This window comes from Glycine max, chromosome 6 (genome assembly GCF_000004515.6).
Source record: "Glycine max cultivar Williams 82 chromosome 6, Glycine_max_v4.0, whole genome shotgun sequence".
NCBI classification, from domain to species: domain Eukaryota; kingdom Viridiplantae; phylum Streptophyta; class Magnoliopsida; order Fabales; family Fabaceae; genus Glycine; species Glycine max.
The window spans coordinates 4,523,516-4,539,127 of NC_038242.2; the positions used below are offsets into that span (position 1 = coordinate 4,523,516).

At 30.2% G+C, this 15,612-nt stretch overlaps 2 protein-coding genes and 1 long non-coding RNA gene across 3 annotated transcripts; 2 read left to right on the plus strand and 1 right to left on the minus strand.

Annotated features, from left to right (window-relative positions):
- Positions 1-1,005: 1,005 nt before the first annotated feature.
- Positions 1,006-1,757, plus strand: LOC100810606 (uncharacterized). Its single transcript, XR_414584.3, has 2 exons — positions 1,006-1,275; positions 1,358-1,757. It is a non-coding gene; the product is annotated as an uncharacterized lncRNA (long non-coding RNA).
- A 5,554-nt stretch (positions 1,758-7,311) lies between these two features.
- Positions 7,312-8,839, plus strand: LOC100813296 (protein ENHANCED DISEASE RESISTANCE 2-like). Its single transcript, XM_003526073.5, has one exon. It carries the CDS (start codon positions 7,576-7,578, stop codon positions 8,443-8,445), a length of 870 nt encoding a protein of 289 aa, XP_003526121.1. The 5' UTR covers positions 7,312-7,575; the 3' UTR covers positions 8,446-8,839.
- Positions 8,840-12,079: 3,240 nt separating this feature from the next.
- LOC102664900 (peroxidase 18) lies at positions 12,080-14,347 on the minus strand. Its single transcript, XM_006581261.4, has 4 exons — positions 14,062-14,347; positions 13,539-13,718; positions 13,273-13,438; positions 12,080-12,666 (listed from the first exon to the last, which is right to left on the minus strand). The coding sequence occupies exons 1-4, from the start codon at positions 14,278-14,280 to the stop codon at positions 12,251-12,253; spliced, it is 981 nt and encodes a 326-aa protein (XP_006581324.1). The 5' UTR covers positions 14,281-14,347; the 3' UTR covers positions 12,080-12,250.
- Between the last annotated feature and the right edge of the window lie 1,265 nt (positions 14,348-15,612).

Genomic DNA, 15,612 nt, shown 5'->3' on the forward strand with positions numbered 1-15,612 from the left:
CGGTTTCACTAGTTTGGAATTAAATACAATTGATAAAAAAAATGAAATTCATATATTTAGTTATAGTTATATTTTTCATTTTCATAACATGTATGTGTCTCTAATTCAGTCATAAAAGTTAACTGAGTAAAGATTGTTTCCAATATACTCGATAATCTTAACTATAAGGAAAAAAATAATTATGACACGCTACTAAGAAATCTAATTAGTTTTCTTAAAAATAATTATGATTACATCAATTTTAATAAAAAAAATTCAACTTATTCTTTATTAAAACTTAGTATATCATGAATAATAAAAAGTCATTAAAATTTGAAACTAACAACTCAATTAAATGAAAAATATTTTAAAAATAGTAACATTAAATAAAGTAAAATTAACTAAAAATTTATTATATTTGAGACCTAGAAAAAAAAAACATATTTTTTTCATATTTAAGACCAAAGAAAATATATATCTTATGTTGACATTATCTCTATATAATGTAAAATTAGATTTTTTTCTATTATATTCACTCTAAGATCAACACTTAAATTATGTGTGGATAATATGATGAGTCATTTACTGAATCTAAAATAATTTATAATATTATCTTAAATTTCTTCATAAAATCATTAGCTTAAATTAAATTATCCAATAAATATATAAGTTATATTTTATGAGTTATATTTTATGAGCTGAGACAAATGATATGACACTTTTTAATATCTCCCCTCCAAAAGAATAGGTGAGCAGACTAAATTAGACGTTTTATCAAAATAGATTATAACCTACTAAAAAATAAATAAATATATAATAAATTAAAAATTAGACCAAAATTATTTTCTAAGATAAATGAAACAAATTTATCTATTTTGAAATTGAGAAAAATTACGAATTTGAAAAAATAACCTGAAAAAATTTGTAAATAAGTCTTACTTTTTAAATAATAATTATTATTTTACTTTATTATATTCTAAAATGTGCCGTACCTATGTAAAATCAAATCCCTAATTATTAGTATATCCTTGTACTTCCAAGGGGAACTCATCTGATTATGTTTGTTGGCTGGCAAGCGGATTTCCGTGATTGGAAAAGAAGAGAATGGGAAAACACTATTTGGTGCAAACTGTGTTTTTTTAAAGTAAAAACGAAACCCTCACTGTTTCGCTTCGTTGCGTTTTGCAATTTCAGTGCGGAATGGCGCGCGAACAACACACGCCGACACGTCCATGGATCCAGGATGCAGTGCCTTTGTTAGTGGTTCTTCTAATAGCAGCTCATGTCCTCGCCATGGTGACTTTTTTCTCAATTTCAAACAACAAAAATCCCCTTATCTCTATCTCTAATCACTCTATGTTCATTCGATTCACTGCAGATATATTGGATTTATAGACTAGCCATCCAGAAACAGGTGCAGCATAGGACGAAGGCTCATTGAATAAGAAGAAGGTTCGTGATTGGCGAACCCTAATTTACTTCCTACGAAATACAATGTCCTCAATCTTGGTTTTATAGGCGCTGTTCGATAATCATTGACATTTTGAATTAGTGGAAATGGACTAAATTCATACCGCAGCATCTTAGTGTTAATTTACACTTGTTTATATTGTTGCCATTTTAATTTATGGTGCCTTTTAGTTGTAGAGCATGCTTTTTAGCACATTTATTCTAAAATTTTCCTCGCACGCTTCCTGTGTGATGTATTATACCTCTGCCTTCTGATTTCTCATAAACAACTAAATTAATAAAAACTAGTATTTAAGTTTAGTCTTGAAGAAGATTTGTTTGGATACTTTTTTTTTTAAGTTTGCATGAATGTGTGTATTGTATTCAAGTAATTATCTGGTTCCTGAATCAGCCGCTGGTTGTATTGTTTTTTCGATACAAAGCTTGCGTGATAGAATGGGAGTTCCCAGACTATAGGCAGGGTATAGTTATACTATTACTCGATTAGATGATATGAACAAGTTTGAAATGGGATTCAATGTTGTTTACAAGAGTTGCAACTATAGTTCAGTGTGACTCAAGTATGTTTTAGGCCTTTTGGGTATGCAAAACATTTCTCTGATAAAAGAGGAAAAAATTATTGGAGAGATTAACGAAAGAGTGAGTACATTTGTTGAGGATGGGCATTATCGATCTTTCTCTTGTCAAAGTACTGAAGGTTCCTTATTTGCTTTATTCCCTGCAATTTGTGTGCACCCTGAACTTTAAGCATGCGATTTTTGCAAGTGTTTCAATTCCAGTACCGTTAGAGGTTGTACGCCTATATGTGTGATTCCAAAGTAATGGTTTCTATTTTGATTTGATCTGGTCTGTCTCAAGTGACTGAAGTGAGGATGAGCACTTTAGTTCCATAGAGTGCACTATTTTTCAATGTTCTCAACTGAACCGGTTTTAATAAAAAATAACAATATTTTAATATAATATCTTAGTAATATTGAAAAAAATAGCATAATATGCATAAATTGATAATAATAAAAAGTAAACTTTAAAAGTGTTATAAGTTATAATATTTAAAAAAAAAAAAACAAAACAATGTCATTTTGATTTTTTTAAAAAGGTTGTAAGCGAAATCAATTAACTCATCATGTTTCATCGTTTTCAATCGATTCAACAATTTTAAATTGGTTTAAGAATGTGCTGATTTTTAAGAAGTGTTTGATTGGATACATGATTGATTTCTGATTCCCTGATTTTTAAGAAGTGTTTGATTGGATACATGATTGGTTTTCGATTCACTCCACATGGTTTTCAAAACAGTGCTATTTTTGAAGTGAGGCACTAGCACCAGCAGTTTATTTAAATAAAAAAAATTCTAAAGTGCACATCTTCACTTTAGAGGAACCAAAATCCTCAAAGGAAGTAATCAACGTTGAACACGGTCAAGCTGCAACTTAGCTGAGGATTTATTAGAGAAATGTATCCTCAAAATAACTAGGCGATTAACTTGCCCTCAATCTACAGTAAAGCGTTTAAATTTTTCAAGGAAAGGAACCTACTTTTGAAAGGAAGACAAAATCAAAACGCAACTAGTTCTAGTAAAAGGACCTGTTATTGGATTTGTTATTGCCCAACATCAACATGCACAGGTTGCATATCTTCTCCCTTTCAGTCCCAGTTATCGCCTGAAGATTCGCTTTGAATTATTGTGTATAACCAATAACAAATGACTAAAAATTATTAAGCTGTACAAGATTATCACGCTATCACTTAAAACCAAGATTAACGATAAATATAAAAAAGTAAGAGTTTGGAAATGTTAAATAATAAAATAAAAAATTATATTTGTAGATAATAAATTTATATATATATATATATATATATATATATATAAACATATTTAAGTCTTAAAAAATACTTCTTTTATTTCTATTTATAAGACTCAAATACTTAATTCATTAATATTAAGAAAAATAATTAATTTAACTTATATTAATAAATTTGTTTTTATATTTATATATATTTTTAAAACAATAATTGTTATTAATATTTTTTTCTTCTAATTGTTTGTGTGTCAATACAATATTTATCTTATTTTAATTAGAAATATTTTTTATTTAAAAATAATTAATGTAAAGAATATTATAAAAAAAAAGAAAAATATTATTTTAAATTTAAATGTTAAAAATAAAAATGAAGGGAGCAGAGTAAATATAAGTTATGATGAATGATGTTGCATGAAAAAGAAACAAAAAGAAGCATGGACAAATAAAGTTTCCGAAATGACGTGATGCTTAGCTGGTTGGTTTGTCCATGGAAGATGGGATGGGGGAGTCAGGGGTGGATGGCGGTGCGAATGAAGTGCCAATGAGTGTCACGTGGTCTGATCAACGGTTGGGCTTATGTACTCTCGTCCTTTCTCTTCATACCTGTCGCTATCTTAGTCATTCACACACACAATCAAAACCCTCCCATACAATTTAAATTACTTTGTTATCCATGGACTTGTCATCAAACTATGGCAACAACCCCACGCCAAAACAAGGGATATCAAAAATTTAATTAAGAGAATTTTTTTTTTCTCCCTTTATTCTCCTTTCATTTCCTCCTAAAAATTGAATCAAATAACAAAAGTGAAAAAAAAATCTCTTTCCTCTTTTTCATTTTCCTCCAACTAAACATTGTGTAAAAGACTATTATTCCATCCATACCTTTTTATTGTCGAATTTTTAGATTTTTTTAAAGAATAAAATAACAAACTCTACAACTACTTTGTTAGGATCAGTTTTTTCCTTGTATTTTTTAGTTTTTACGTATAAACTTTTAAAAATAAATAAAAAGGAAGGGAGTTAGTATTTTAAAATGGAAGGAGTGATTTTTTTACAAAATACACTGTAACAAACTGACCTATGCTGTAATGAATGCCCCAATTAACTAAGATATCATAAAGCTTTTATTATTAAGTTATTATTAAAGGCACAAAGTCAAATTTATTTGTGTAAAAAAAGTCAAACTTATCAAAGATCAAAGTTTTTTTAGGTTGAACTTGTTAGTTTGATGAGTATTTTTATTTTTTATTTTATTTTACGAAGAGGATCTAATTTAATTAATTGAATAATATATTGAATATTATAAATATCTTAATAGTGTATTTAATTCCTATGGATAATATATATATATATATATATATAATTTTTTAGCAAATTATATTAAATAAACATTAAAATATTTATATTTTAGCCACATTTCAAAATATTAATATATTTTTCACTAAGTGGAGATACAATGACAAGTAAGAAAATTTCAATTAATCATTCAATTGTAATGTCATTAATTAACTATTGGAATTTGGAAAAAAATCAAATTTATAACTTAAATGTATAAAAAAATGTCTTGCTGATAAAAAAATGGTATCAAAACAATTATTATAGAGAAAAAAGAAGAAGCAATACTGAATTGCTGAATGTTAGTAAAATATATGCATGAACAATCTCAAAATCGCTACATGTGGCTTTTCGCATTTCACCCGTCGATACCGTTGACTTCCACGACTGAAAGAACCGATGAACCTGGTGCATGAATGAGAATCGAACTGCTCTATCGTTGGTTAAGTTACAGTAGCTTGGAACAAGTGTTTTTTTTTTATAAAAAAATAGTTATTTTTATTCTGAGTAAAGCATTGACAAATTCAAATGTTAAATTGTAAAGGTGAAAAAATGTAACAAATTTATCTATTTGTTACTTCAACTTCAATTCATTGCCGTTGATAAAAAAGTCTATATGACATATATACAGATAAATTTGTCGGCACTCTATACGTGAATTAAAAATGATTATTTATATAAAATATAATTTAATCTTTATTTTCTTTCTTTTTTAATCAAACATAACATTACACTAAATACTTTGAAAGATAAGAAAATTTCCATGACACAAATGCGACAATGATGATTTGGAAATTTTATGCAAAACTAGTCATGCATGTGGACATTCAAGTGTCAAAAATTTTTTTGGTCATGTGATGTTAGGGCTCATAATTCATTTTCTCTATTTTAGTCAACCCAGTATTTCTAAAATAGGTTCTTTTATCAATTTGTGCATTCATCCAAGTCTATTTTGGGTGTTCGGAAAAACTTTCACAGCATCAAATTAATAATGTTTTGTGGAGTAATATTTTTTTAGGGAAATAATGGAGTAATTTTTTTAGAAAGGACGTCAAGTGGATTATAACTTCAATAACCTGATGAGTGATTTAATTAAAAATGTTTGATAAAATTAATTTATAATTGATTCATAATTATGTGTAGGATTTAGTTAATAAAATGGAGAATTTTGTTTTTTATAAATCAAATTGATAGAATAAAAATCATGCAAATATTCAAATTAGGTCATATAATTTTAGAAAAAAATATAGAATAATTTACCAAATAATTTCAAAGTTTATATGATTAAAAGAAATTAACCTTGAGAAATAATATAGTGATATAATTGATGAGTTAATTGTGATATGTGTCGTGTTTATATAAAAGCATAAAAGTAGATAGAGTTTCCTTAGACAACAAACAAAAAGATAAGAAAATTTTTAAATTAAAATAAAAGAGTAACATGAAATTTCAAATAAAATAATAAATATAAAATTGAAAAAAAGAAAAAAAGTTATAACTTACAAGCTAATTTATTTTTCCCAAGTAATTTATGAAAAATAAGTTAATAAAATATGTTTGTGTACCAGATAAGTTTATTTTAATAAAAGAAGCTTATAAGCTAATGAAACGAATTTATAAAGTCCTCTAAGGCTTTACCAAACATATCATTAATTAGATTTGTTAAAAAAATCCAAAACCATAAAAAAAGGAATTTGTACTTTTATTGTTTTCCTAAAAAAATTGATCATCACAGAAAGGAAATATTGAGATTTATGGATAGAAATTAAATTAAAGATTTTTTCTTTAAAATTCTAAATATTGAAATTTCATTATGAATATATAATACATGTTGCATACTCTCATAGAAAGTAAAACGAATGCATAAATAATTAATAATATTAAAACTCTTCTAAAAATATTAATACATGTCACACACTCTCATAATAATTAATAATATTAATACATGTCACACACTCTCATAATAATTAACAATATTAATATCATTATCATGTTGAAATAATTAATTATTTTGATTATAATTATTTTATTTATGTTTAGTACTAGTCAAAATTCAAAACATCAACGGAACACAAATATCTTTAATGAAAAATGAAAAAATATTAAAATAACTTTTTTTAAACTAAATATATCAAAATAACATAAAAAATCAAAATATTTTTTTAAAACTTAATGTATTAAAATTAAAAAATACTAAAACATAATGACAAAATGTAAAGTGACATTTAATCTATGTAAAACATATATTGAAAATCACTCAATATATACCAAAAAATGAAAATCCACTTTGATCAAGTAAATACATCCAAGGAATGTAATTTTTTTTGGATAAAATTGTAATTTTGGTCTCTCAATTTAGGATTAAGGGATCAAAATTACGTGATTGGATAAAATAAGAGTGTAAAATTTATAAATAATTGTAAAGGAAGACCAAAATTAAAATTGGAGACAAAATGGGGATAAAAAATACAATTTTATCAAAAATTTTATAGAAGAAATAAGAAGAAGAAGGAAACAAGTCCTTCTTTTCAGGTTTAGGATTTTAAATCTAACAATTAAGAATCTATTAACAGGAAATCTTTAATAAAAATATTTAAGAATAATATATTTTAAAATAAAAATATGGCAAGAATATTATATTTATGATAATTTTGATTGTGCATGATATGAATTTCTTTTCAGAAGTTGAAAACGTCACTTATATAAAGAGTGGTGAATGATATAGTCTGATGGATATCAACGTGTGAGGGGGAGAGAGAGAGAGAGTAAAAAGGAAAAAAGCATCGCGTTTGGTCCGTGTGGTCTTTCTGGTAGATTCGACGAAACGCGAGGCTATTTCGGTATTTCCCAATTTCCTATCTCCTTAATCCTCAAACACCAAACAACAAACAAATGGAGCAAGCAACACTAGCATTGTGTTCTGCTCACTGAAACTAAAACCAAAATCACAATCCCCAAAGCAAAAACCCAAATCCCAAATGAGATTATGACAACAACACATGAGCGCGTGCATCCAATCCCAAACCTAGCTATGTCTCCCACCACTTCCTCCTCCACCGCCCACTGGACCTCCGACGCCATACACGGCGGATCCCTCCGCCGCGTCGACCTCGACTCCGGCACCAACGGCTGGGCCTCTCCTCCCGGCGACCTTTTCCTCCTCCGCTCTTCCAATTACTTCACAAAACGCCAAAAATCCCCCGCCGGCGACTACCTCCTCTCCCCGGCCGGCATGGACTGGCTGAAATCCCAATCCAAGCTCGAGAACGTGCTCTCCCGGGCCGACAACCGCGTGGGCCAGGCCCTTCGCCAGGCCCAAGCACAAGGAAAATCCCTGAAAAGCTTCATCTTCGCAGTCAACCTCCAAGTCCCTGGAAAAGAACACCACAGCGCGGTCTTCTACTTTTCAACCGACGAACCCATCCCCTCCGGTTCGCTCCTCTCCCGGTTCATCGAGGGCGACGACGCCTTTCGGAACCAGCGGTTCAAGCTCGTGAACCGGATCGTGAAGGGTCCATGGATAGTTAAAAAAGCGGTGGGGAATTACAGCGCGTGCTTATTGGGGAAGGCGCTGACGTGTAACTATCACAGGGGAAGGAACTACTTCGAGATTGACGTGGACATTGGGAGCAGCGCCATCGCCAACGCTATCCTGCGCCTCGCGCTGGGCTATGTCACCAGCGTCACCATCGATATGGGGTTTCTTGTGGAGGCGCAAGACGAGGAGGAGCTGCCGGAGAGGCTCGTCGGAGCGGTTAGGGTTTGCCAGATGGAGATGTCCGCCGCCACAGTCGTCGATGCACCCAACGCGCCGCGCGGTAACAAGGTCAATCACCTTAGTGGTAACGACGAGTAACAAATTAAAATAACAATGTATTTTTTTGTTGTTTTTTTATTATATAAAAATTAGTATTTATATTATTTAATTTGATTTCACCAACTGCTTGGTCCTCGTTCTGGGTGTAATTGTAGGCTCTTTTTCCGGGGTATAATAAATATTCACCTCAAATTAGTATGTTTATGTGTTTAGTTTTTCTTAACCAATGCATAACGGCGAAAAAGGTTGTTGCATTGTGATTGTGCACGTTGGTGTTTATGGCATTTATTTTAGAGGGATAGGTTTGGTCGGTGAATCTTTTGGGTTGGATGTGAATGGAGCCGCACATGGTCTGGAAAAGTTGCATTAAAGGGCAACACTTTCTTGCTTGCTTGCAAGACTTGAAATCAAAACCGCAATGCATGTTGTTGGACATTCTCTAGTTGACAAATTGCTGGCAAGATACACTCTTTTTTAATACATTTTTGTTTTATTGGTTAAGGTTTAGGATAAATAAGTGTGAGACTCTTATAAAAATTGCTCTCAAAACAAGAAAATTTCAAATTAAGTTTTTGAATGTGTAAAAAAGAAGATAAATTAGTTTTAGAAATAATTTAATATAAAATTGATTCCTAAATTTTATAATTTAATGTTAAATTAATTTTTAAAAAATATAATTTATTATCAAATTATTTCTTAACATTATAACTTAATAATAACTTGATCTTAAAAATTTATTGATAAAATTAATTTGTCATATTTTTTCATATTTAAAGACTAAATTTAGGTTTTTTATTTTTTAGGAACCAATTTATCATCACTTCATATTTTTAAAACAAATTTCATTATTTATTCTAAATTATGTTAAAAATTACTACTAGTAATATTTTGTGAGACTAGTACACTATCTTATTGATGGACCAAAAAAAGATTAATATCTTACATAATACAGTACTATTTTTTTTATATAAAAAGAAATGTGCAATGGAGTGTGACTAGACCGGCTTTTTTACACAAAAGAGATATTTTTTTTATATTTTTCATATGGGTTGATTTTGAATTAATTAGATTTTTTAGTTAGAAGTGATGACACTTGTTACAACTTTAATTTCTTTTTTTATTAACTAAACTCCTAAAATTTTAATCTCATTATGTAGAGTAGTAATTAACCTTCTTGATATCTAAATTTTAAATAAAACAATATTTAAAAATATAATATATTTTAAATAATAAAAAATTATATTAAATAAAATTAATAACAAGTAAATTAAATAAAATTAATAACAAGTAAATTAAACAAATAATTTTTTTTACAATTTAAAAAAATTTGAAAACAAAATAAAATAAAAAATTACTGTAATTTTTTTTAAAACTTTTACTAAAAAAATAGTACAACTTTGAAGTCATAATACTAAGAAAGAAAAAAAAAAGCTTAAAAGTCGTAAAAGAAAAAAAAGAATTACAACTTTGAAGTTGTAAAAAAAAATTATACTAAAATCATAAAATTATTTACTATTGAAAAAAAGTAAAATTGTATAACTTTAAACTCAGAAGTAATAATTACGACTTACCCCGTCCGGTAAGTAATTCAAACCGACTCCATAAGAAAAATACTGAAAAAGATATCCCTTCTGAGTAAAAAAAAAACCGACTAGACCAGCTAATAAATAGTATCAAAATTTGATTGAAGAAAATTGTGGTTCTGTATTGATCAATAGAAATACAATGGAGCGGGCGATTTGGTTTTATTATGATTCCTGATTCCTCCAAAGTCCAAATTATTGATAAAACAAAGGTTGTTAATTTTGAGAATGGTACAGCAAATAGAACGTACCTTTTGCGTCGTGTTAAGATACTTGTATTCTATTGGGCGATAACATTGAGAGATGCTACGGTGATTACTATTTTATTCTACCTCCACTGTCTTCTTGTTCAGAATATAGCTTTATTATTACAGCTTTTGGTTTTTAATCTGAAGTGAATGAAAAGCCGGATGTGAAATTCGGTCACAGAATATTAATTAATATAAAAATCTGTTAAGAAGCTTGGTTTCGTTTGGTTATAGTAGCTTTAATCAGGATTATCTTCCGTGTGCCTTTCATTCATTTTTGTTGTTGTTGTATTTTTCCTATTTAATAATGTCTACGCCTATGATCAAGATCAATAATGACTGTTTGTGTCTTTATCTTCCGTTTTTCAGTGTCCAAGATGTTTTTATTTTATTTTTTTGTCACTGTCCAAAATGTTTTCAAATAAGCTCTTCTGTGAATCAGGCGAATCCCTTGCCGTTGACATGGTTCAAAGGACCTTAGGCAGAAAAGGTTGTAGAAAATGAAGAGCACAAGATTAAAAAAGAAAAATAAAATAGTACGAGTTTAACTTATTTTGGGGGAAAAAAATTTCGGTTCATTATAGAAAAATATTTCTTTTTCCAACGTAGGTTGAAATCAACATGTTGTTAGAGTATAAGTTCATTTTCTCGTAACTTTTTATAGCTAGCAAGCTATATCCAAGAGTGATACCTGGTTGCGTAACACATGGTTAGACTCAGCCAATCTGATTTTTCTGAAACTCCCAAACAGCTATTCAATTACACTTTTTCTTCTTAGGGGGGAAAAACTAGAGTAACGCTTATTTCTCCCGAATAAATTCTCCTATATTTTTCAATTACTTTAGGAAAAATTAAATAAAAATAGCAACAGAATATATTCTTGTAAACTAGAAACCAATCAATACTGTATCTTCTTAATTGCCTCAGGTTCAGGACTTTGGGTTAAATATCTTCTACAGTATGTTCTAACTATATTTCACATTTGTTAATGTTTTTGGTGCATAATTGTCTTACAAACAAATAATTTTTTTTATCATCACTTGTTACATATTTTGCCGGCGAACGGGTATTACAATATATGATGGAAAAGCGATGTGTACAATGAAATGATGCTAATAATTCACTCACTCATTCCTGACATCAATCACTTTTTCAGTTTCAATTTCCATTCTTCTTGCTGGACTGCTCTATTTGTTACTGCTTCAACTCACAAGCTCTCTCTTTTTATTTTTCAAATATTATTTTTGAACCCCTAATTCTACTTTTCGTTTCAGTATTTATAGCCATTTATTTGTGTGAAGTGGGTTCAAGTAGCCTAATTCTTTTCAATTAGATTTTGTCTGATGGGATCAAAGGCGGCAATTTGGTTTTTCTTCAATTGAGAATTCTGATTAAAATAAAAGATAGACAAAATTGAGTGTTTACAAGCTTCTATAGGAGACGCTGCCTCTGTTAATAATTTATGCCAGCTACCCTAATGGTTGGTTACTTAGACTATAAATAACATTGTTATAACAGTGTATCTTCATCTCCGAATCCTCATTTTTCTCCTAGAATTGATGCAAGAAGGATAGTTAAGAAAGATAAAAAGAGCACCGAAATATTTTTGTGTAAATCTAGCGTATTTTGACTGCACTAAAACTTTTTGACTTAATGCATCCAAGTTGAACATACTATGTTTCCACAATAATTTCTCCCAACTACAAAAGGCGAGATGCTTTCCACCTTTGTATATTGCACCATGCTGTAGTGAAGGGGAACTCGTTGTAACCTTTTCCTCCGATTATAATGTTACATGATTAATTCAATTAGGATTCAACTGTCTGAAATCCTCTTTAAAAGAAAGTTAATAAAATATAATAAGTATGTCATAACATGTTAATTTTAGTCAAACTAGACAGTTTCTGAAAAACAGAATCAGAGGACACAAAGAATGGAGAAAGAAGTAGAACACGACAAATAAAATCATTTAGAAACATTATTGTTACTTAGGATGACACCATATTTTTTTCCTTATGCATTAGTCGATGCACAAGAAATTCGAATTTCACCCTTATCACCAGTTTTTACTCCAACACTAGTGAGCTTCAAGAAAGACTGATCCCAATTTTCAAAAAAAAGCTCTTGATCATTTGCAAAATCCACCACTAACTTCCTTGTGCTATCATTGCTTATCAAAACAGAATCTGATTGGAATAGCCCTTTGTGGGCCAGAAGATTTTGGTAGTACATGTTGTCAAAGGCCATAGATGTTTCAGGATCATTGTTCACTGTTACAGATGGTTGGACACCTGCTGGACACTGTTTTATTAGCTCATTAGCATAGTCACTGTTAAGGGTTTTGTCAATGAGCCTAAGCTTTCCCTTTGAATCTTCTTGAAAACGATCCCTGAATGAGCTGCAATGTGCTGTCCCTATGGTATGAGCTCCTGAAAAGCTTAAAAAATACTAAATAAGTATGTACTAGCATGATATCAAAGCAAACAGTGTGAAAGGTTAACATGTGTAATGGTTGACAATAAATTACATTATCAGATACTAATTTCAAACACCTTGGTTTGAATATATCCAAAATTTAGAAAAGATAAACAGTCCAAAAATGTTTATAGAACACCAAATGCTCAAAGCTCTAGTAAATTGTGGAATGTGAATAGTATAGATCTCAACTCATAGTATTAGGAGGCTAAAAATCAAAGGAAAGGTGATTGTTAAAATAAGCAAACCAAACACTAATAAAGCAAATTACATTTACACCTCGTGAGATTGCACACCATAATCCTACCTTTTTAACTCTCATGGTAACTGATCTCCTTAATTGTTAGAAATACATTACAATCATATTCTTTGATATCCAATAAGCACATTATTACACTATGTACTATTGTAAAGGGGTTACTGTAAAGGTTAAAAAGACATAGGTATTGTGCACGATCTCAAGAAATTACAGGCGTGTCAGTGTAATTTGCTTTAGATAAAACCATTCTCTTGAAAGTTACATGTAACAACTATTTGTGCTTTGGACACAGAATATGCACCTGAAAGGATGACAAGATCAAGTAAGGACAGTCCTTTAGAAGCAAAGAGTTTAACCATCTCATCCATTGAAAAACTGGTGTCCACAATGTTAGGTCTGACATTTGAAGCAACTGAAACCATCCCGTCTCTCCTACCTGTAGGAATCATAGTCCTTGGTCCACCAGCCTGTTCTCACGTGCCCTTCAGTTAATAACCGTACCAAAAGAGATGTCATGTCTATATATACCATTGAACAATATCAGCCATGCATTGAGGTAGAACTTACTATTTCAACAGCATCTCTAGCGGCTAGAGCTATTATGTCTGCACAAGAAACAGTTCCAGGGCAGAATTTCTCAAGGATCCTTTTTGCTGAATCTATAACTGTAAATCCTCCAACAGACCTATTTCCTGGATCACTTTGTTCTGTATTGTTCCCTTGTAGCATCAAAGAAGCATCACATCCCTGCATATAATAAAGTGATCCATTTCATCAAGGAAATAATTCACTGCAAGCTACAAAGAATTGTAAATACATGCAAACTCACTGTAAGCAACAATTGCAAATGCATGCAACCTCTTTGGTCATCTTCACTTCAATCACATTTGAATTTTCCATTACACAATTGGTTTTGTATTTGTTGAATGTTTAATTGGGAGACAAGTTACTTAGGAAAAGGTTATAATAAAACAAAGTAAACAGAAAATGTGATCTCCAAAAAAGGGGTGCATTATAATATATTGGTAGCTAAATTAAGTACATTACAAGCAGAAGAAAAGCACATTTCATGAAGAAGTTGAACGCTAACCTCCACAAAGCAATCATGGAAAACCAAGCGAAGAAGCTTTCCAGGAATAGTAGGATCAGTAGAAGAGGATGAGCTGACTATGTTTCTTATGATAGACTCTGCTGATGGACATGAAGCTGCATAGAAGTTGAAAGAGAGGCTACCCTTTACAAGGGAAACAAAAGAAAACATAACAAGAGAACAAACTGTTATGGAAAGAGTTCCTGTTCTTGTCTCCATAGAACCAAACTTTTTTAGTGGTTTTGGGACAGTGTTTTCAGTGTGTTGAGTCTTCCACTTGATAATGATACATACATATCATAAAAGGAGTAGAAGTAACCAGGAAAACGTACATATTTAAAACTACATTAATGTGGTTGGGTGAAGTCAGTAGGTAGATAGAGGGTTTGGTTATGCACTTCCCCATTACCAATTACTAGATGACTTCTCTCACCAGGCATTTAAAGTTGCTTCCAGGTAACTCTTATTCAGTTATAGGAACAAGTGTTGTGCTTCTGTACCGGGTTACTAATTAAAGGTGCTAAAATTAGTGAAATGCTAAAGAATTGATTTGGTGCTCTCATTAGTCATTACCCCCGATCAACTTTAAAGTCATTTTGTATTTGATTAAACGCTTTGTCAACTACATGAATAAAAAAGCTCCTGATGGATCAATGAAAAATAAATAAAAAATCAGATTAGGCATGCTATTATTTACAGAACTTTGTCGTATCCTTCACTTTTCCTTCTTACCTCGTGTTCTAAGTTTTACTAGAAAAGGAGGCTAGAAATACATTTTTTTTATTGATTAGAATTTATTAAAAATAAAAAATCAGGAAAAGGTTTAATATGATATGAGCCTAAAATATTGTAATTGTTCATAAATTTCATTTAATAAAAAGTAATATCTTCAAAAGAATTTGTCAGCGAGTGTTTCTAAAATTTCTCATAACCAGAATGTTGATAGTGCGCTCACACTCTTACGTTTATCTGGAGTGTATTGTTAAATAATTTCTCGGTTTTAATTTATCCATCTGTCTTTTGACAGTAGTTATTTGTTTTAAAATACCTTTTATTAAAAAAAATGCTAACAAATAATTTCTAAGTAATCATTAAAATTTAAGAATGAAAGTTTTTTAAAGAAAATGTTACCATAGTATTTGTTAATATATCACTGAAATGATTTAATTATTTTACAATTATACTCGAATTATTTGAATGATGATGTTTTGGTTGAAGAAAAACCATATTATTCCGATAATTAGTTTAGTGTAAGTAGTATGTGTTAGTTCTACGTCCATGATCTATCAAAAGCAGGGTTAGTTATGGTTTTTCTTAAGATGTTTATCACCTTTGTAGACGTGTAATCTGAAACGAAGAGAGTACTTATTTACTGTGAACGTGTGGCGTGTATGCTGCATCACGATTTATGTTCATGTGTGCCACATTTATGGCTGTAGTTACTAAGACACGGCACAGCAGAGCAAGCAAAATAAATTAAAACCATTAGAAGGGAGAGAGTGACGTTAAACGGCTAAATTGAGTGGAAAACCTGGGCAAACCCATTTTAAA